Raw genomic sequence first — 22,303 nt, forward strand, 5'->3', positions numbered from 1 at the left:
AAATTTCAATCCAAGCATCCAACATGTTTATTAAGCCCTTCTAGAATAGTACTATATTTTGCCATTATAAGTAACATAATTTGTTTTAGGTATAAATCAATATTTTATCGAACTATTGAAAGTGATCTTTGATACGACAAAGTTCCCAAATCATAGGATTCCCACTTGTAGATCCGATTACTATTGAAAATGAAATAACGACGAAAGTTTGTTTGAAAATTACTATATTAATCAACTTTTTCCTAATTAGTTAAAGAAATTTACTGAACTACTCCTAATAAACTTTGAATAATCTAAATCAAACTAGATAAACTTTTCTTTTTTTTATAAAAGAGAGTACTCTCTTCGTTTTATTATACTCAATCTTTTTCTTAAAAATTAATTTTTCCGTACATGCATTACATGAATAACCTTGATCTCGTTTAAATTTAAGATAACAATAATATGTAGCACAACAATCTTTTAGAATCATGCGTACGACATACAACAATAAGTAATGTAAGTATTATGTAAGAAAACATTAATGAAAGCAAGAAGTTGACTTAAATCAAAACTAAAATAAAAAAAGAAGAAGAAGAAATTGAGAATCAAACTCACAATTGATAACTTGATACGTGAAATTATAGGTAAGGTTAGCTGTAAGTTATGTTTTTTATTAGATATTTTTATAAATGTGTTTTCTAACCTAAATAAGTTATTTTAATCCTAAAGAAAACTCTTAAAGCTAAAGTGACAAAATTGATATTAAAAAAAAAAAAAAACTAAATGTGAGAAAAGAAAAATCTATAGAACCTTTCCACATAAAACATAGTGTTCTTATTCTTCTAATATTTAGGAAAACATAAATGCCCTTTTAAATGTCTTTTAGAGTCCTTATTTTTTGATTTTTTCGTTACTTTTTACTATATATTTTAGGTCTTCTAATTTAAGAAAAAATGTTATCATAAATTTTAATCCTGCAATATTATGAAAATAATAAATAAAAATTTAAGTAAAAGATTTTTTTTTTTTTAACTATTATATATACTTTTAATAAAGTTTAAATAATTCAAACAAAATCCGTCACACTTTTAATATAATAGTAATAATTTTTTAATTTATTTATTCAATTTATAAAATACAATAACAATAAAATGTTCAATGTATAATTATAAAGATAAATTTATAATTTTTATTGTAATACTATTCATATCATTAAATAATCATATAAAATACATTATAATTTAATTTAATAAAATAAACCTCAAATAAAATGAAGAGATAATTACTCCATATTTTAATGAATTTAGATTTCCCAACTTCCACATTTCTTACGTGTGGAGCACCATTTCGGTTCAACCAATGCTGCTTTGATGATGACCGGTTATATCCGGTCATAAATAAACCTTTGACTTTTCTTAAATTGCAAAAAAAATAGCCATAAAAAGTTCCTTTCATTTTTTTGCTCCGATCTGTGTTAACCACACGCTTTCTATTTTGCTTGTGCCCAACTCCTCCGCCGACCCATCGGAATTTATTACTCCAATCTTCCGGTAACGTCCGATTCGATATGTTGTAATTTATTATTATCATTATTATTATTATTATTATTATTATATAGAATAATAATTCCATTTTGTTTCAATTTGCTGAATATTGTAGATTTTTTTATTTTATTTTTTAATTTATTTTGGGGGTTGTGTGTGTAGGAATTCGAATAAATCTATGGATGATGATTTCTTCTGTATGTGTTTAGCTGAGATTTAGTTGGATTTTTTTTTGGTTTTGTTTGGGGATTATTGATGAATTTTGATCTTTGACCTTGCTAGTTGATGATATAACATTAGACAGAAAGGAATGATCTAAATATTGTAGTTTTTTTTTTACATAAAAGTGGGAGTAAGAGGGGGTTTTGGGGTGGGTGGGTGGGTTGGGTATAATTGGGTAATTGTTGAGGAAGTTGGATTGAAAAGTTTCGATTTCATAGAGTATCTCGTGGAATTAGTTGAGGTGTACGAAAGCTGGCATAGACACCTTGGTTATCAAAAAAAAGGTTAGAAGTTTATGTCTTCAAACCTAGCAAATGAGTTCATAGATAAATGGATCTTGACATATAATTAACAATTGGATAGAAAGGATGTCTTGAAGGAGCCTATTGCTGAACACCTTAGTACATACCATAATACCAAACTAGGTATCAAATACTGCTGGAGCTTTTACTTGCATATGTTTGCTGTGTTGCTTTCCAAGCAACGTGGTAAAATAAGGACAACACACGTATTTTATAGTTTTAGGTAGATTGCCCAGTTCAGACATTTAACATTCTAACTCTTCTTGCTAGGTGATAAAATCTCCCAACATGTTTTAGTTATGTTAGCATGTTTATTTTAGGTCCTAAATTTTTTAGGAGTCTTTTAGTTCTACTCGAGAATTTAATGCTAGTAGAAAACATAGAAACTTCTTGTACCTTTCATTTTTTATTTTCACTTTGAATAATGTTGGCTTGAGTTGAATTTCATTGGAGAAACATGGTTAATGTGGATTCATATAGCCCCAACTTGTTTGGGACTGATCATTGGCGGAGCCAGGATGTTTATTCAGGGGGTTCAGAAGTAAACATACAAACTAGCAAAAGGGGTTCAACATCTGCTATATTTACATAAAATTATTTTTAACCATGTAAAAATAATATAAAAATAGTAAAAAAAATTTGTCGTAGGGGGTTCGGACCCCCTGGATGAAAGGTGGCTTCGCCCCTAGGACTGAAGCGTACTAGTTGCTCGTCTTTAGTTTTGAGTGAATGTATCCATATAAACATGAACATAAATGCCACATACAGTTTCTAAAATTTGTAAGCAACATTTAATACCTGTTTTAACAGTCTTCTTTGCTGATATATTTGTTTAGGATCAAAAGAAATGGAGTTCTTCTTCAGAACACAGAGTGAGGAGACATCTGGTTGCTCCTTCAATGGCCAGGACCTTCAAAGATGCCCCTTCTTGAGTAACATCAGCAAGCCAACAAACTTTTCCCTCTTTTCTGCTTTGAACTTTCCCAACCCTGTAAGTTAATGTTTCTTAATCTTATAGTTCGTGGTTCAAGTTGTATGGTTATGCATGTGCTGTTGACTATTTAAACATAAAAATGCAATTTTTTTGAAGTATAAACACGTTAGTTTATTCTCTTTTGTTATTATACTGGTGATATGGTTAATTATTGCTTCTGATGCTTCATTATTTCACGCTTTAATCTCTATTACCTTTCAGGTAAAGGGAGGTAAAGGTCCAATTTTTGAAGATGGCCCCAACTTCGATATGGCATTTAAAGTCTTCCATGGAAAAGATGGGGTTGTCCCACTTTCTGGAAGATCTCAATTTTCCAATGACAACACGGAAGTAGAGTCTGCCCCTCAATTTCATCCTTTAGCTGCAAAAGCTGCCACCATAAGTTTGTCATCATTCGGAACAGGAGGTCCTTTTAGTTTTGATTCCTTCTCTCGGAAGTGGAATTCACAGAAGAAGAAGCCAGAATCATCCAAAAAGAAAAAACCTTCTTCTCAGGTTTGTTTGCTGCGATTAATAAGAATATGTGTATTGAAGAACCCAGTGATGTTATAATGTGATCATGATTCTAAATTACTGATATTGACTAATGGAAGTTTTCATTGTAGAATACTCACACAGTTGATTATTTTTGGTGAAATGTTTTTTTGCTTTTCTCTGCGCGTAAATGTTCTAGTCTATTGCTAGTTGTGAATTGAATTTGTGTAGGATAAATGACTACTTTAAGTCACTGCAGGTAAAATTTCACAATGTTAATTAAGTAGATTAAAATGTTCTGGTATATGGCCATTCTGGACTCTCTTCTGAGCAACAGGGGGGGCTTCATGGAGTTATTGTTCATTGTTGACTCTTAAAGTTGGAAAGTGGCATTAATCAAATGGCATGGTTATCATAATCATAAATGTTCATAATAGTTGGCTTAATTTGATGAACTTTTCTTGAATATCACTTCACAACTTATTTTGATTGGTTTTGTTGTCTCTGCTAGATGTTGAGAATGTGCCTTAGCAAAGTGAAACTATATGATATATAATATTTTTAAGGAAATTGGCTATAAGTCTTCTTCATGAATGCTGCTGCTGTTTTCTGCAATAATGGCATCTTATTAAGTTTGCCTTCTTTTTTCATCATTTGTTTTTTTAATCTTCAGGACAAATCCACTAATCATGAGGCAATGGGAAATGAGTGGTTGGAGTCAGGAAACTGTCCTATTGCCAAATCTTATAGAGCTGTCAGCGGTGTTCTCCCACTTGTGGCGTCAGCTTTTCAGCTGCCTCCAGGAATGAAGCTCAAATGTCCACCTGCAGTTGTTGCAGCCAGGGCTGCCCTCGCTAGGACTGCTTTTGTCAAGACTGTGCGGCCGCAACCACTGTCTTCAAAGATGCTTGTTATTGGAGCCTTGGGAATGGCAGCTAATATTCCACTAGGCATATGGAGAGAACACACTGAGAAGTTCTCACTAGCATGGTTTACTGCAGTCCATGCTGCTGTTCCCTTCATAGCTATGCTGAGGAAGTCAGTTGTGATGCCAAAAACAGCTATGGCATTAACCATTGCTGCTTCTATCCTGGGACAGGTCATTGGCTCAAGAGCAGAGCGACTTCGAATGAAAGCAAAAGCTGGGTGTGTTAAATTGGTAGCAGAGACTGTCTCAGATGGGGTTAGTGCAGAGACTGGCACAGATGGTGTTGTGGCAGGTCTCAACTCAATCCAGGTCAGTGGTGTACCGGGGGTTCATTGTGGCACACAGGGGATGCTTAAAGACCAACCCTCGAGAGAACCTGCCAATACTATCTCCCCGTCTGCCAGTCTTTGTTATTAGAACTGGATTTAAGCAGTAGATCTATAATGCTGCAAATAAGAGGAGGTGTTGACCTTGCCACAGAGAGCAAGAGATTTAATAGTAATATGCATTATTACATGTTTAGTGTTTGTATAAGCTTTATGTAAAGGACAAATATTTCTGTGACCTCTATGGTCCGAGCGTTGCAGAATCCTCAAATACAATGTGTACTATTGGATGGAACCTCTATTAATAATATATGAATCCATCATGTTCCTACATCTTACTCCCCTCTAGCTGACCTTATCGCTGTTGTAAACTATTCATTGTCTTCTTTTCTTGAGTTGGATGCTCTTTCTAACTTCGTGTTGCACTGATTTTTTTTTTGTTGTTGTTGAGTTGAATGTTAGTTGGTGTTGGACGTCACTTGTGTAAGTTTGGCATTAGTTTCTGATCGCTTAGGTTACCCAGGGTTGATACAGCAAGGAGACTAAATTCCCACAAATTAATCATACTTTTGAATAGTAATTTTCTCGTTTCGAACTCACCAGTAACCAAGCATAGTTTCTTCTACCATTGACCACAAATTAAGCTCTTGTTAATTTTGTTCTGGTGAACTATTACACACTGTTTGGATTATTGTTAAAAGTATTGCATGTATTGTTTTATGTAACATTTACACAAATTGTATCATTTTTCGTTATCATAAAAAGGTAACGAGATGATCACACAAAATCAATCATTAGCAAAATGATTAATGATGAATTTAACAACACGATAATAAAATTTAAACAACAATTAAAACATTGTGTTTAAATTAACACACCACATCATAATACCAAGAACAAAGAATGATTATATAAAGGATGAAGCAACAGTTAGAAGTTCTGTTTCCATACTTACAAAATTGATTACTTAGGCCAAAGTCCAGATAACTATTAAAACAAAATTAAAAAAAATCATAAACACCATTGATCATAGAGCATCAACTTGATTCCTCGTATGAACTCCAAAGCAAAATCTGTAATTTTTTGTCTCCCATCGAATCCAAATGACATCATCTTCTTTCAAATTCCTTCTCTTTACAAACTCTCTTGTCCATGCTTTAACCAGTTGAAAGCTATTAGTTGCTGGCCACTTCCTGAGTGTCAAAATATGCTCTGTGTGTGTATCCACATCATATACAGTAACATCCACTCCTCGTATTTCATTGCAAATTATAGTTTGTTCTTCCTCTTTCACGAATCGCAATACGTAATTCTTGACCTCTTGTCTAGGTAGCAAAAGCCTAGAAGCCCCATTCACATCACTCTTTGTCAGCGACTTAATTATCCGGTACCCTTCCTCCTCCCCCTCCGCTGCTGCAACCATCGGAACCGCCGCCCGTGAATGTTTAGAATTGTTTGCCGTCGAGTCTTTGTAAATCTTTCATGGCCCAAATAATTAATTTATTTGATGGTTTAATAATTATTGAATAAGTTAGGATTAAACTACTTACTAATCTGTTAGTAGGATAATTAGTGACTCCTAGTGGATAGTTATTATTTTCACCAATCACGTTTATGGAACGTGAGAACATGACTGATTATTCCCTATTATAAAAGGGTTCCTTTCTCTGAAGAATAGACTCCATCAAACACTATTTTGAAAGTATTATTAAGAGAGAGAAATAATATTCTGCTTTTGTGCTTCCGCTGATCTCAATTAAGAAAGCTATGAAAAATGCTGGTATATTTTTTGACTGACTTTTAAATTATTAAAGCATGGTATGTGAAAATCATTAAGTTCTATGTTCCTAAATAATTGCTAGGATTATATATATATATAAGAATGTTCAAGTTTATATAATCCGTTATATGCTTACATGTGGTATCAGAGCAAGGTTTAGGAGCTAATGATTTTCTATTGAGAATAAAGTTTTCTGTTGATTTTATGAATCCTAATTATGAATATTTAGGAATTTAAATTTATTATTAACTAATGTGAATTGAGTGTTGTTAGCCATCACATTAAAGTTTTGTTTTTGTTGTTTAATATTGGTGTTTGTTGTTAATGTTTATTGTTACTGTAATGTAATTAATATCGTTGGCCTAATATTAACAATATAACATTTTTATAAGTGCCCTATTGCCAAGACAGTTAGTAGTCATATAAGGCCTAGGATCGTGGTGTCCATGTGAATTAACAACATTATGTTACCATTACAGGTCTTGAATTGAATTAACTTATTAAGTAAAGAATGCATTGTTCATTTAATTTTAATTTTGGTCACTGTAAACATGTGTTTACATTGAAACATTTTTATTGTTTAATAATAATGACATAAACAGTAGTGCATAATAATTGAATATGAATCATTATTTATACATAATTCATTCTGAATTCCGAATCACTGGAAATTATGTAATTCATATATGCATGATATTATTATTTGGATTATGAGTGAGGTTCGTTAATCACCAAAGTGGTCGAATCTTTATGAGATTAATTTCAAAATAAAGATTAAGTTTAAATTAATTACCCATTAATTTTGATGTTTATAAATGATGTAATAATTATGGGTAAATTTAAATTTTGGTTATAAGACATTTGTGGATCACCCAAAGATTGATTGTTTGTTTGTATAACCAATAAACATTAAAGAGATAATTTTGATGTATCATTAATTTTATTTCTTTATCCAAAGATAATAAATATTATTAATTGATGCATTAAACATTATCAATTTGTGTTAAATATAACATCATTATGTTTAAAATTGTATTTTGATGTTTCGCCCAAAGGAGAACATCAATATACATTTAAGTAAATTATTTCTGAATTTGATAATGTGTTTAAACTCGTAACTCAAAGTATTAACAAATGAGCATGTTCTACTTGCAGCACTTTCCCTTCATTCACACTCTGCCTCTGTTACGACTTTTAATGGACTTAACTTTTCAGATTGGTGCGAACAGATCAAATTTCATCTTGGGGTTTTAGATCTTGATGTTGCACTTTACTCTGAAAAGCCAACTGCTATTACTGAAGCTAGCAGTGATGAAGAAAAGTCCTATTATAAGCACTAGGATCGGTCTAACAGATTAGGCCTAATGTTCATGCGAATGAATATTGCGGGCAACATTAAGACTACTCTTCCCAAAATTGAAAGTGCAAAAGAACTTCTGAAACTTGTGGAAAAGTCTTCCCAAACTGCTGATAAGTCTCTTGCTGGGATACTAATAGGTACTTTAACCACCATGAAGTTTGATGGTTCATGTACCATGCATGAGCATGTCATTGAAATGACAAACATAACAGCAAGACTTAAGTCATTGGGAATGGAAGTGGAAAAATTTCCTTGTGCAGTTCATTAGCAACTCATTACCATCTGAGTATGGTCCTTTTCAAATGAACTACAACATTATGAAAGACAAATGAAATGTGCATGAATTGCATGGTATGATGGTTCAAGAGGAAACGAGGCTAAAGAATCAAGGAACCCACTCCATTAATTATGTAAATCATCAAGGAGCTGAAAAGAAAGGAAAGAAGCATGGTAAGGGACAACAGAATCAACTTAATGTCAATGAGTCCTCATCTCAAGTATGTAAGAAAGGAAACAAGAATGGAAAGTGTCATTTCTGTGGAAAATCTGGACACTTTCAGAAAGATTGCCTAAAACGTAAGGCATGGTTTGAGAAGAAAGGTAAGCCTTGTGCTTTTACATGTCTCGAATTAAATTTAACTGAAGTTCCTTATAATACTTGGTGGATTGACTCTGGTTGTACTGTTCATGTTTTTAATACTATACAGGGATTCCTTACAATCCAAACCATAAACAAGAATGAAAGATTTGTTTACATAGGGAATAGAGTGAAGGCTCCAGTTGAAGCTGTCGGGACTTATCGTCTGATTCTCGATACTGAATGTCACTTAGATTTAGTTGAAACTTATTATGTTCCTTCTCTTTTGAGAAATTTAGTTTCATTGTCTAAGTTGGATAAGACTGGATATTCCTTTAATTTTGGTAATGGATGTTTTAGATTATTTAAGAATAATTTACTTATTGGTACTGGTACTCTTTGTGATAATTTATACAAATTGAATCTTGATAATCTGTTTGCCGAAACACTCTTAACTCTGCATCATAATGTTGGAACCAAATGATGTTTCGTAAATGAACAATCTGCTTACTTGTGGCATAAACATTTAGGTCACATATCTAAAGGAAGGTTGAAAAGATTAATTAAGAATGAAATTCTTCCAGATTTAGATTTTACTGACCTTAATATTTGTGTTGATTGTATTAAAGGAAAACAAACAAAACACATAAAGAAAGGAGCCACAAGAAGCACACAACTTCTTGAAATTATACACACTGATATATGTGGTCCTTTTGATATCACATCTTTCAATAAAGAGAAATATTTTATCACTTTTATTAATGACTTTTCACGTTATGGATATATCTATTTGTTGCATGAAAAATCTCAAGCGATTAATGCCTTAGAGGTATTTATTACTGAGGTTGAAAGACAATTAGATAGAAAGGTGAAAATAATCAGGTCTGATAGAGGTGGTGAATATTATGAAAGATATGATGGAAGTAGACAACACCCAGGTCCATTTGCTAAATTTCTCGAAAAGCGTGACATATGTGCTCAATACATAATGCCTGGCACACCACAACAAAATGGTGTGGCAGAAAGGCGTAATCGTACATTAATGGATATGGTTAGGGGTATGTTAAGTAATTCATCTTTACCTCCTTCATTATTGATGTATGCTTTAAGGACCGTTGTTTACTTGCTAAATAGGGTTCCTAGTAAAGCAGTCCCAAAGACACCTTTTGAACTGTGGACTGGTAGGAAACCTAGTTTGAGGCACCTATATGTTTGGGGTTGACCGACAGAAGTTAGAGTATACAATCCACAAGAAAAAAAGCTGGATTCAAGAACAATTAGTGGTTTCTTCATTGGTTATCCAAAAAGATCAAAGGGGTATAGATTTTACTGTCCTAATCATAGCACGAGAATAGTTGAAACTGAAAACGCTAGATTCATTGAGAATGACGAAGTTAGTGGGAGTGAAGAACCACGTAATGTGGAAATTAAAGAAGTTAGGGTTCAAGTTCTTCTACCCTGTACTTCTTTTAAATTTGTTGTTCCTGAAGCTATTGTACAACAAAGTAATCAACAAAAACAACAAAGTAATGCTCCTACTAATGAAGCCATAATTGATGAACCTGTAGTAGATGAACCACAAAAAGTAGCATCAAGAAGATTTCAAAGACAAAGAAGATCTGCTATTTCTGATGATTATTTGGTATATCTACATGAGTCATAAACTAACTTGGGAATCGATGATGATCCAGTTTCATTTTCACAAGCCATTGAAAGCAACAATTCTGATAAATGGATAAATGCTATGAAAAATGAGTTAAAATCTATGGAACAGAACGAAGTTTGGGACCTTGTTGAATTACCCGAAGGTTGCAAAAGAGTTGGGTGTAAATGAGTCTTTAAGACCTAACGCGACTCAACTGACAACATCGAATGTCACAAGGCCAGACTTGTTGCCAAAGGTTTCACTCAAAAAGATGGCATTGACTATAAAGAGACGTTTTCACTTGTCTCTAAAAAAGATTCACTAAGAATTATAATGGCCGTGGTAGCTCATTATGACTTAGAGCTACATCAAATAGATGTGAAAACAGTCTTTCTGAATGGAAATTTAGAGGAAGAAGTTTATATGAATCAACCTGAGGGTTTTTTATTAAAAGAAAAGAACACATGGTGTGTAAACTTAAGAAGTCAATATACGGACTTAAACAAGCTTCCCGACAGCGGTATCTTAAGTTTAATGAAACGATTGTCACCTTTGGATTTAAAGAAAACACTGTTGATCGGTGTATATATCTGAAGGTCAGTGGGAGTGAGTTTATTATGTTAGTCTTGTATGTTGATGACATCTTGCTTGCTACTAATGATCTTGGTTTGTTGCATGATACCAAGAAATATCTCTCTAACAACTTTGAAATGAAAGATATGGATGAGGCATCCTATGTGATTGGAATAGAAATATTTCGAGATAGATCACAAGGATTGTTGGGATTGTCTCAGAAACCTATATTAATAAAGTATTAGAGAGATTTAGAAAGGAAAAATCCTCATCAAGTCCCGTTCCAATTTAGAAAGGAGATAAGTTTAGTCTCAATCAATGTCCAAAGAATGACTTGGAACGAAAGCAAATGAAAGATATTCCTTATGCATCAATAGTTGGGAGTCTTATGTATGCCCAAACATGTACAAGACCAGACATCAGTTTTGCTGTTGGAATGCTGGGTCAATAGCAAAGTAATCCTGGAATGGATCACTGAAAGGCTGCAAAGAAAGTGTTGCGATACTTACAAGGAACGAAAGATCATATGCTCACTTATAGAAGATCTGATCATCTAGATGTGGTTGGATATTTGGATTCAGATAATGCAAGTTGTGTGGATACAAGAAAATCCATATTTGGATATTTGTTTCTGTTAGCTGGAGGAGCAATATCATGAAAGAGTGCGAAACAGTCTGTTATAGCTGCATCCACTATGGAAGCTGAGTTTGTGGCATGCTTTGAGGCCACAGTCCAGGTAAATTGGATGCGAAATTTTATTTCAGGACTTGGACTAGTCGACAATATAGCCAGGCCGCTTAAAATTTATTGTGATAATACTGCCCAGTTTTCTTCTCTAAGAACGATAAGTATTCCAAAGGTGCTAAACATATGGAATTGAAATACTTTTCGGTTAAAGAAGAAGTCCAGAAACATAAAGTGTCAATTGAACATATTAGCACTAAGCTTATGATTGCTGATCTTTTGACGAAAGGATTACCGCCCAAAATATTTGTTGAACATGTTGAAAGAATTGGTCTTATTGATAGCAATGAATGATTTTATGTAAAGATTTTATTATGTTTATGTAATTGACACTTTGAGCTCAAATATATATGTTTCTGTTGTTACCTATTTTCTCTTGTATACATAATATTGTGAATAATGATGACAGGTTCTGACTTAGATAAAGTATTTTAAGTATTATCGTTGGACCTATTATGTATTTGAAAAGTTATGTTAGGTAATAGACTAACATTGTAGTACATGGAAGGGACTATGTCAATAAAGTGATGTACAACCGCCATGACTCATTTTAGTTAATTTATTTAACGATAACAAATGATGTTGGATTTAACATTAATTGTGCACATGATTGACATATATATTAAACCACTAAATTAACATTGTGTGTGTCAAGTGGGAGAATGTAAATTTTTTATGGCCCACATAATTAATTTATTTGATGGTTTAATAATTATTGAATAGGTTAAATCCTAAATCTGTACGGGGAAGTTACCTCGTAAGATTAAACTACTTACTAATCTGTTAGTAGGATAATTACTGACTCCTAGTAGGATAATTACTGACTCGTAGTGGATAATTCTTATTTTCACTAATCACGTCGATGGAACGTGAGAACATGACTGACTATTCCCTATTATAAAAGGGGTCCTCTCTCTTCCAAAAGAAGAATAGGCTCCATCAAACACTATTCTGAAACGTAAGGTTAAGAGAGAGAAATAATATTCTGCTTTTGTGCTTCCGCTGATCTCAGTCAAGAAAGCAATGGAGAATTCTGGTATGTTTCTTGACTGGCAGAGGAATGTTGAGTACCAATGGAGCGACAGAGAGTTGTTATAGTGGAAGAAGTGGTGTCGGGTGTGTAGGGTAGAGAAAGACACAGATCAATGGAGGGCGATGACAACGTATTAGTAGTAGTAGTAGTATTGTTTCCAATTGGTTTGGAAGCAGCTAGGTTTTCAGAAACTTGTGGAAACAGAGACAGAGTGGGGTTGGAAGGGTTTATGGAAACTTGTGGAAACAGAGACAGAGTGGGATTTGAAGGTTTTTTGGGAACTTGTGGAAACAGAGAGAGACACAACAAAGCTGAATTAACATCATCGTCCTCCCGCCGCCGTATACAGTAGAAGTAGACGATGGAGGAGGAAGGCAATCGCTAATTGGTTTGGCATCAACAACAACAGTTTCTTCAGAAGATGACGGAGAGAGAGAACATTGGAAAGTGATCACCATGGAAGACGTTCCGTCTTCCATGGTGTAAACAGAGAAAGTAAGCAATGTGAGTAATATTTTTGTGGAGAAAAAAAAGCAAAGTATGAATGAATGAACAGAGACACTAATTAGCCCTTATATAGATTTCTAATTCTCAAATTGGGATTAAAGTGTAGACTTTACTTGGGATTCAAGTGTTAAGGTTTATTAGGTTTATTTTTCCGCCTTAGAATTAATGGTTCATTCTAAATAATCACTTCAAAATTTTCCCGCCTGTTCTTGATTATGTATACTTTTATTACCATTTACCACTGTAATAACTTGAGTTACTTCAAAATTGTGCCCAAATATATAACTTATTTATCCAATTTAAAATCAATTATTTTAAGGTAATTGAGTGTAAATTTTTGTGATAAGTATTTGTTTGTGTCATTAAATTTTATCACTAAACATTCTTAGCCAATGAATATATAACTTTAAACTTTAAATTATTAGAGTTATTGCAGTTTCTCAGAGTTGTCAAAACGGTCAATCGCAGGTGGAAGGGCTAGCTCGAAATGATCATGGACCTTAAAATGGTTAGTCCAACTAAGCTCTACATGAATCGTGGGTCGGATTGCATAGAGTTACTAATCAACTCTCAAGCCATAATTAAGTAGACGTTTAGCCATGAATACAACAACAACAATAACTTACCAAGTGTATTTTCATATAGTGGGGTCCGGAGAGGGCAAAATGTATGCAGTTTATACCACTACCTCAAAAGTGAGGTAGAGAGGTTATTTTCGATAGACTCTGGCTCGAGACCAAACGACGTAGAAAAAGATATAATATAAGAACAAGAAACAAATGGTAGTAACAAAACAACAGAAAGCATCAGAAACAAGATTTTCACCAATAATGCCACCAACAATCTACCCAAAATCACAAACAACACCCAAAAATTTCAAGGAAAAGATATTACCCGTGAAACACTACAACTACTAGCCCCCATCCTACTAATCTTCTACCTCAGTACGTGTCCTCCACACGTTTCTATCTAGAGTTATATCCTCGGAATGCTGTAACCGCTCCATATCTTATCTAAGCACCTTCCTCCAATATTTCTTCGGTCTACCTCTACCTCGTCTGCATCCATCCATAGTCAACCTCGCGCACCTCTGGACTGGGGCATGAATGCTCCTCCTCATCATATGTTTGAACCATCTCGACATTGCTTCATGCATCTTGTCTTCTATCAAAGTCACTCCCACTTTGCCACGAATAACCTTATTTCTGATCATATCCATCCTAGTAAATCCTCACATCCGTTGCATCATCCTCATTTCTGCCATTTTTTTTTGAATGTGAGAGTTCTTAGTTGGCCAACACTCCGCCCCATACACTATAGCTGGCCTAATCACCACTCTATAGAACTTGCCTTTAAGTCGAGGGGGCACCTTCTTATGACACGAAACTCCGAATGTGAGATTATTTCGATATTTGGGAATGCGTTTTCACTTTATTCGGAAATACTCATTTGATCATAAATATGTTTGAAAAACTTCTTCACAATATTTGAATTTTTGGAGAACACCTCAAGAGGTGTTTTCACTATTTGTGGATTCAGTTTTTAAACTTTTTAGTTTAGTATTTTTTTTCAAGAAAATCTAAATTTTTTATTTTCATAAAACTCAAAATTTTTTAAAATTTATTTTCACTTTTTATATTTTTTAACTTCAAAAGTACCCCATTTCAAAAATACTACACCCGAATACAACCCAACTCTATATTTAACTTGAAAAATACCAAACATAGTGAATATGTTTTTTATTTTTATGGCTACATGGGTCCGAAGGGTGTGTTTGGAGAAAATATTTTGTTGAAAAATAATTTGATTTTTTAAACTTATTTTCGAGTGTTTCTTAAGTAAGCAAGATAAAGATGTTATCTCAAAAGCATTTATATGTGATCTTAGCAAAAGGTATGGAGGGGAGGGATGTGGGACCTCGGGGATGCCACTTGTAGAAGGTTACAATAAATATAAAATATCATTTGTAGAACTTGTTTCTCATTTTTCTCATTTTTAAGGAACTTATTTTTTTATAGAAAATATTTTCTAAAAATTTTGTCCAACCAAACATTAAAATTTTTTTTTTTTTGAAAAATATTTTTCACGAAACCAAACACAGCCTAAATGATCTCAATAGTAGTTACTATTAAACTAATTATTGAAGGCTTTAAATTTTTAGTAATGTCTTATAATTTAGGGAATTTTTTTAATTGGTTCGTTGATTTTAGTACAACTTTAGTTGCTTAAGTATTGGTGTTAGTACAAATTTGATAGTTTTATTTTAAGCTTGGTTTCAAGTAAAGATTTGATTGTAATTTTTGTTAGAATCTTAAAATTGTCATTTACATATTTTATAAAGTGAAAATGCATAAAATCTTCCTAAGCTTGTCCACTAAACTTGGTTTTGCATTTTTAACTTGGTGAGCATTTATTTGCCCCCTATTTTTGTTGATAGTGTAATTAGATATACCCTAAGGATGGACATGGCAGAGAGAAAGAACTCACCTTCTAAAAGCATGTGAGAAGAAAGGAAAAAATTTAAGTATAATATTTGTTTTGTCATTACATAAATTTTGTTGTATCGTATCAGTAAATTCAACTTAAATGTGGCGATGAAAAGTCCCATTTATTCCTCCCCTCAGTTTGTTTGACATTATATAAAGACGAAAAATGATACAAGTTATCCAAACACTATATTCCTAAAACAACAGAATATGATATACTATAAAACGATACGCAACAACCATCCAAAGTGTAAAAAGATCAGACCAGAACAAAGAATGATAGTATATCTAAAAATACCCCTGAACTAAAAAGCTTTGTTTCCTTACTTACAGAATTGATTAGCAACCTAAAGCTCTCGATTAACTATTAAGAATCATTTGACAAAATCGAAACAACAATAATGTTTAAACACCGTTGATCATACAGCACCTTGATTCCTCACGTGAACTCGAAAGCAAAATCTGTGATTGTTTTTGTCCCAACGAATCAAAATGACATCATCTTCTTTCAGATTCCTTCTCTTTACAAACTCCGACGTCCATGCTTTAACCAGTTGGAAGCTATTAGTTGCCGGCCATTTCTTGAGGGTCAAAAGATGCTCTGTTTGTGTATCCATATCATATACTCTCACATCTACTCCGTTTAATTCATTGCAAATTACAGCTTGTTCTTCCTCTTTCATGAATGGTAATATGTAATTCTTCACATCTTGTCGAGGTAGCAAAAGCCTTGATGCCCCATTCACATCGCTCTTTTTCAGCGGCTTAATTATCCAGTGCCCTCCCCCCCCCCTCTGCTGCTGGCTGCCGTTTGGGGTTGTTTGGCGTCGATTCTTTTCTCACCTTGATTTTCTTGAGGGGGACGAATTTGTCTTCCCCTGTTTCCTGGAAAAACGACCTCTTGGCATAAGAATGTTGCCAACCAATGGTGCGATGGAGAGTTGTTATTGTGGAAGAGGTGGTGTCGGGTGTGTACGGTAGAGAAAGACACAAATCAGTGGACGGTGCTGCCGTCGATGATGATGGAGGGATAGTGTTGTTTCCAATTGGTTTTGAAGTAGCTAAATTGGGATAATTTTTAGAAACTTTTGAAGAGATAGTGGGGTTTGCAAGGTTTTTATAATATGGTAGAGAAAGAGACAAGAAAGATGAATCAATATCGTCGTCTTCCAACATAAACGAGAGATCAACAACAGGAGTAGTAGACGAGGGAGGAGAACTATTGTTTCCAATTTGTTTCGAAGCAGATAGGTTTTCAGAAAATTCTGGAAACAGAGACAGAGTGGGTTCTGAATGATTTTCATAAAAAGGTAGAGAGAGAGACAACAAAGGTGAATCAATGTCATCCTCTTTCAACATAAAAGAGAGATCAACAACACTAGTAGTACCAGATGTAGACGACGGAGGAGGAGGACGAGAATAGCTAATTGATTCGGCATGAGTAACAGCAGTGTCGCCTGAAATTGGTGGAGACAGAGACAAGAAAGAGGCAGAGATATCGTCCTCGGCCAATATAGAAGAGAAATCGACAACGGTAGAAGTACTAGAAGGCGATGGACGAGGACTAGAATAAATAATTGGTTTGGCATGAACAACGCTGTCTTCTGAAAAAGGTGGAGAGAGAGACAAGGTTAGAAAATCATGGGGAGATTGATGAACAGCAACATTATGATCACTACCATTTTCCATGGCGTAAGCAATATGAGTAATATTTGGAAGAATGAATGAAGAGAGGCTCTAATTACCCTTATATTGATTACTAATTCTCCTAAGTAACATCTAATTGGGATTTAGGTGTTGAAGTTTCTTGCGATTCAAGTGTTAAGATCAAATATGGAAATATATTTTCCCGCCTATTCTTGATAATCTATACTTCTATTACTCGTATGATAACTTGAGTTTGTTGGTTAAATATATAAAAGTTGTTATTTAACCAATTTAAAATCACTTATTATCAAGTTACTGGGGGCTTTGGACCATAGGTGATATAAGAGATTTAAAATTAAATTTGCTCCTGGATTGATGGCAAAAATTAAATTTGGAGGCCAGCTTGAAGGATGCAAAGTAAAAAAGAGAAGCAATCCAAGAGCAAAAATTGAGTTTGGCCAAGAAGTGTTTAGCAAAATCTATTGCTCTCGATAAAATTGAATAAACAGATGACTAGCAAGTTGCAACAGATGCCACAACTGATGGAAAAACAAACTGATACATCTATCTGTTGCAACAGATTGTCAATATGTTGTAAGTTATCTGACAGATGGAATATATTGTGCAACAACTTACCAATCTGGCTCTTTCCGAAATACAATAAAAAGATAAAATGTTGTATTTAGATCTCTTTTTTTAATTTACATATTCGAAAAGTCACCAGTTTTATTTAATTAAGGGATATGAACAGTCTTGGCTTTTTGTTTGACTAAGTCAAGTCCCTTCCAATTCAATCATTTTGTCATTGTGGTTGTTGAGCTCAGTATAGAGCTCTTGATCTTTTGCGAGTTTGACAACGAGGACCACTTTCTTTCTTGGCAACTTTCTTATAATACTCCTCTTAGTCCTTCTTAGCTCTATGCAAGGTCAAGGAGAAGTATGGAAGGTTCTTTTTGAGTTTTTCCAAGGTAAGCGCTCTCTTGGACGATAAATCCGGTGCTGCAGCATATATGGATAGTGCAACACTCAATGCAGAACAGTTTTCTGGTAGAAGCAAGTCTTCAGAAGACATAATCAATAATCTCTCGATATCAACTTTTGCAGTGTCAAACAGTTCTGTTGATATCTTATCTTCTACGGGAGAAGGTTGATCAGCAGAAAAACCAAGTTATTGAGATCGTTTAATCTGTTGACTAACTCGAGCAAAGACATCTTCTGGATTATCACACTTCACAAGGTAGTCTGGTGGTTCAATAACATCAGATGTCTTATTTTCGGTATTAGCTAATAATGGGGAGATTCTGCTTTCCTCACCATCCTGAAAAGAAAAAACACTCAAAATTAGATGGAGTATCTCTAATAACGACACAAGATGAACTAAGTCTAGCATTCAGTTTTTCCATCCCATTCCTCCCCTTTTTATCTTCTCACTTTTTTCAGATCCAAAATTTTTCTTTTTTTGGATACTTTATAATGCCTTGAAAATTGTTTTCTTTCTCCTCTTAGCCTTAATCTCTAATGGAGTGAATGAAATTGAAATCCTCTTTGATCAAATGACACTACTGTTAGATATCAATTTCTTTACATCAGCAGTTAATGCATTAACAGTATTAATCACTCCATCATGTTTTGCCTTGCACTCTTCAAATTTGCATGCACAAGATAAGCAAGGAGGGGCAAGATTAATCATTCTTCTCCATATAGAGGACAACATATTCGTCATGCAAAAGTCTACACCGTCGCCAGAAATGCTTGCCACAACAAAAGTCTGTAGAAGGCATGACAAATAAATATGAGCAACATCCGACATTAAATCTTAATAGGGTATCAGAACCATATACATGATCCCTCCTCCTTATTAGTTCTATAACGCTCTGATTTTTCTGAATCGAAACGCTCACAGTGCTTATGACCCCGAAGGATCATAAGCTAACCCATGACTGATATCTGTACCTGTACACTACAATATATATCATAATAATGCGAAAAACATGAACATGTAGGCCATAAGGTTCAATTGAATAAAGAATCTGGTAAAAGAACATCCATATGGGTGAAAGATACCCAAAACAACTAAAAACTGAATCAAATCTTAAACTAAATCTGAAATCCTCTAAACACTGTCTGAATAAAGAGTTGAAGGAACATGTCTCCAACTAAATCCATAAACTGATAGCTAACTGAAATAATAAATGAATAAATCAAATAATATCGTCCTCGAAAGAAGAGGACTCACTACAACTCTGTATACTGGAATGCGACTGCTACTGATGGTCTGGAACTCGTGTCTCTGAACCTATGGTGTAACATAAAAAGAAAGCACCATAGCTCGAATGCGTCAGTATAACTGGAGTACTGAGTATACGAGTAAGGTAGACTGAACATAAATAGGGTTACATGCATGAACAATGCTAACTAACTGACTGATATGAACGTGAGAGTGTAATCATACATACATAGAAACTGAGATCGCGAATGCGTGATAGCTAAATCTGTACGCTAATACATAGTTTACTGATAACTGATCATGAATGATACTATAGTTATGAATACATGGGTGACCGTGTTTGACAGTCCTGCATCTGATGAAACTATCTGAGTTCCTTACTATAACTGAATTTGACTGTATCTAACAGTCCAGGTATACTGGTATCTGAAGAACTGTCTGAGTTTTTTTAATGAGACTGAGTCTGAAACTGTGGGAGATAGTTTTTTAACCGACACGCCCCAATAACACATATAGCTAAGTTGGGGTCCAATCTCTGCCCCGACTGGATAGGTGTCAATACCGCGCCACTGGTAAGGACAGTTGTGAGTGACCCTTATCTAGTAGGTACTCAAAATAAGAACGGTGGGAACCCTAAACTGATAGGTTAAGCCACCTCATCAAACCTAATCTGACAGGTTAAGATGTCTCAATCTACGCTGGCTACGTAGTTCTGGAACACAAGGATAACTGTTAAGAATTCACCCTAAACTGGTAGGTGAGTTCCCATCCTTGGGTTCACTCGGTGCTAACTTCTACTTCCATATGAAGATACTGGACATAATTTAACTGACTATACATGGACTGAATAACTGACATCCGTTGACTGACAGAATAGTACTACTCTCTGAGAATTTACTGAGATCATGAGATTTTTGAGGTTTCCTGAGTCACATGACTGACTGAGTTCTATAGATTATGGCTTGACTGAGATGATCATGATGACATGACATGGATGTAGGCACACAACTATGTTTTTCGGGTACGAATACCCCCAGGACTCGATGGAAGAAAACTGACACACATGACATGACTTGATCACAAGATTTGAGTCCACAATTCATAATATCGTACAAAAGGGATTTCATACTAAGCATGGTTATCAACAATGTATTGCATAGAAAGGATTTCATGTCACATGGAAGTACTTGCATAACCTTAATATCAAGTTCATTGCATAATCATACTATGAACACATATCAATAGCATGGAAGTTCATGTGGAATCATCTTAAGATTTGACATAGCTTGTCATTTAAATACTATGGGGTCATAGGAACATGATTTTTAGCATTCTAGGCAATTTAACAAACACCTTGCATGCACACTTTGGGGCATAGGTTTTCTCAACAATTTTAATCATCTTGAACCACCCAAATTCATGGGTTTTAACTACAAGCATGCATACATCATGGAAGTCAACTTAAATTAATATCTTGAAGCTTAAACAATGATCATTAACATGAACAACATCACATAACAACAAGGTAATCAAAGTTTCTCATTTAAAAGCATGGTTCTTGAACTCTATGAACGAAAGGGATCCATAGATGAACACTACGCATACCTGACTCAAGGTTCTTGATGTTTTTGAACTTGAAGGATTTGAAATCCTTTGATTCTTGAAGAAGATTGAGTCTTGTTCTTGGAGATTAAATTTAGAGAGAAACCCTAGTTTTTTGTTTGTGAAATAATAATTAGCATAATGACTGAATTCAGACTTATCTAGGTATATGTAGGCAAGTGATAAGTGACCAAAATACCCCTATTAAAATGACCTGGAAATAAACTGAACGTGGCGTGTAACGGTCCGACTGACGGTCCGTCAGACACTTGACGGTCTGTCACTTAGCCCGTCGGACGTGGACCAGAAATGGGGTTCACTGGATAAGAGTTGACGGCTTGAATGACGGTCCATCAACTTGGCCGTCATACTTGGGTGTTTCCGACAATTCTAAGTAAAACGTCCATAAATTCCTCGTCTAATGTTGGATTTGAACAAAATTGGTACCGTTGGAAAGCTAACTCCACGTGATAGAAAGTGAAAATCTCAAAAATACCACGTGTACAAAGATAGGTTTACATTTCAAAGTAAGTCATAGCATTCTCGAGATGATTTCTTGCTAGGAAAAAGGCACGGGTATTACAAGTTTGGACCTACCAAACTTAACTGTAAAATTACTCTATGTGTGTTTCCACGATAAAAACAACATTCATAAAATCAGTGTACTCTATGTGTGTTTTCACGATAACATTATCAGTAATACATAACTCCCACATATGAAGTGGTTCTATCTGCATACAACTTATTCCTCCGAATCTATTTTTATTGCAGCCTCTTATGATGGTCAGGAAAAAGTTGATCAACTTTCAATTCCTTATATATCTACAAAGAATAAGGAAAAAATTAATATCACAGAAAGAACATTATCCATCTGTTGTAACAGATGTAGAGTCTGTTGCATCAGATGTGGAGTCTGTTGCGTCAGATGTGGAGTCTGATGCAACAAATGTGAAGTCTGTTGGAATACATCAAACCAACCTTGCTGGTGGTTTGATTTGTTCCAACAGTTGCTTCGTCTGTTGCAACATCAACAACATCATAAACTACAAATAACAAATAAAAAACATCAATAATAAAGAAAACAATAACATTTGTTCCAACAATATCATCAACAACAAAGAAGCATACATCCTATGTTTCAACGCCATCAACAACCAGGGGCGAACCCACATGGAGTCCTCCAGGTGCGCAATCACAGACTGAACTCGTCTGGAACTTTATATATGTATATAGAAATTAAGAAAAAACATATATAATCTAATCAGTGAGCACCCATAGTAAGAGTTGTTTGGTTAGCCTAGTGGTTGTTTATGGGTTCTTAAGGCTATTTATTTCTTTTGGTCTTGAGTT

The 22,303-nt window shown here is 34.4% G+C and overlaps 2 protein-coding genes across 2 annotated transcripts; one reads left to right on the plus strand and one right to left on the minus strand.

Moving 5' to 3' along the window:
- The first annotated feature begins 1,311 nt into the window (after window positions 1-1,311).
- LOC107870041 lies at window positions 1,312-5,105 on the plus strand. The gene is made up of 4 exons (XM_016716438.2): window positions 1,312-1,532; window positions 2,887-3,041; window positions 3,246-3,539; window positions 4,192-5,105. The coding sequence occupies exons 2-4, from the start codon at window positions 2,898-2,900 to the stop codon at window positions 4,861-4,863; spliced, it is 1,110 nt and encodes a 369-aa protein (XP_016571924.2). The 5' UTR covers window positions 1,312-1,532; window positions 2,887-2,897; the 3' UTR covers window positions 4,864-5,105.
- A 694-nt stretch (window positions 5,106-5,799) lies between these two features.
- Window positions 5,800-6,195, minus strand: LOC107869120 (B3 domain-containing protein At2g33720-like). Its single transcript, XM_016715716.1, has one exon. It carries the CDS (start codon window positions 6,193-6,195, stop codon window positions 5,800-5,802), a length of 396 nt encoding a protein of 131 aa, XP_016571202.1.
- Between the last annotated feature and the right edge of the window lie 16,108 nt (window positions 6,196-22,303).

This window comes from Capsicum annuum, chromosome 1 (genome assembly GCF_002878395.1).
Source record: "Capsicum annuum cultivar UCD-10X-F1 chromosome 1, UCD10Xv1.1, whole genome shotgun sequence".
NCBI classification, from domain to species: Eukaryota; Viridiplantae; Streptophyta; class Magnoliopsida; order Solanales; family Solanaceae; genus Capsicum; species Capsicum annuum.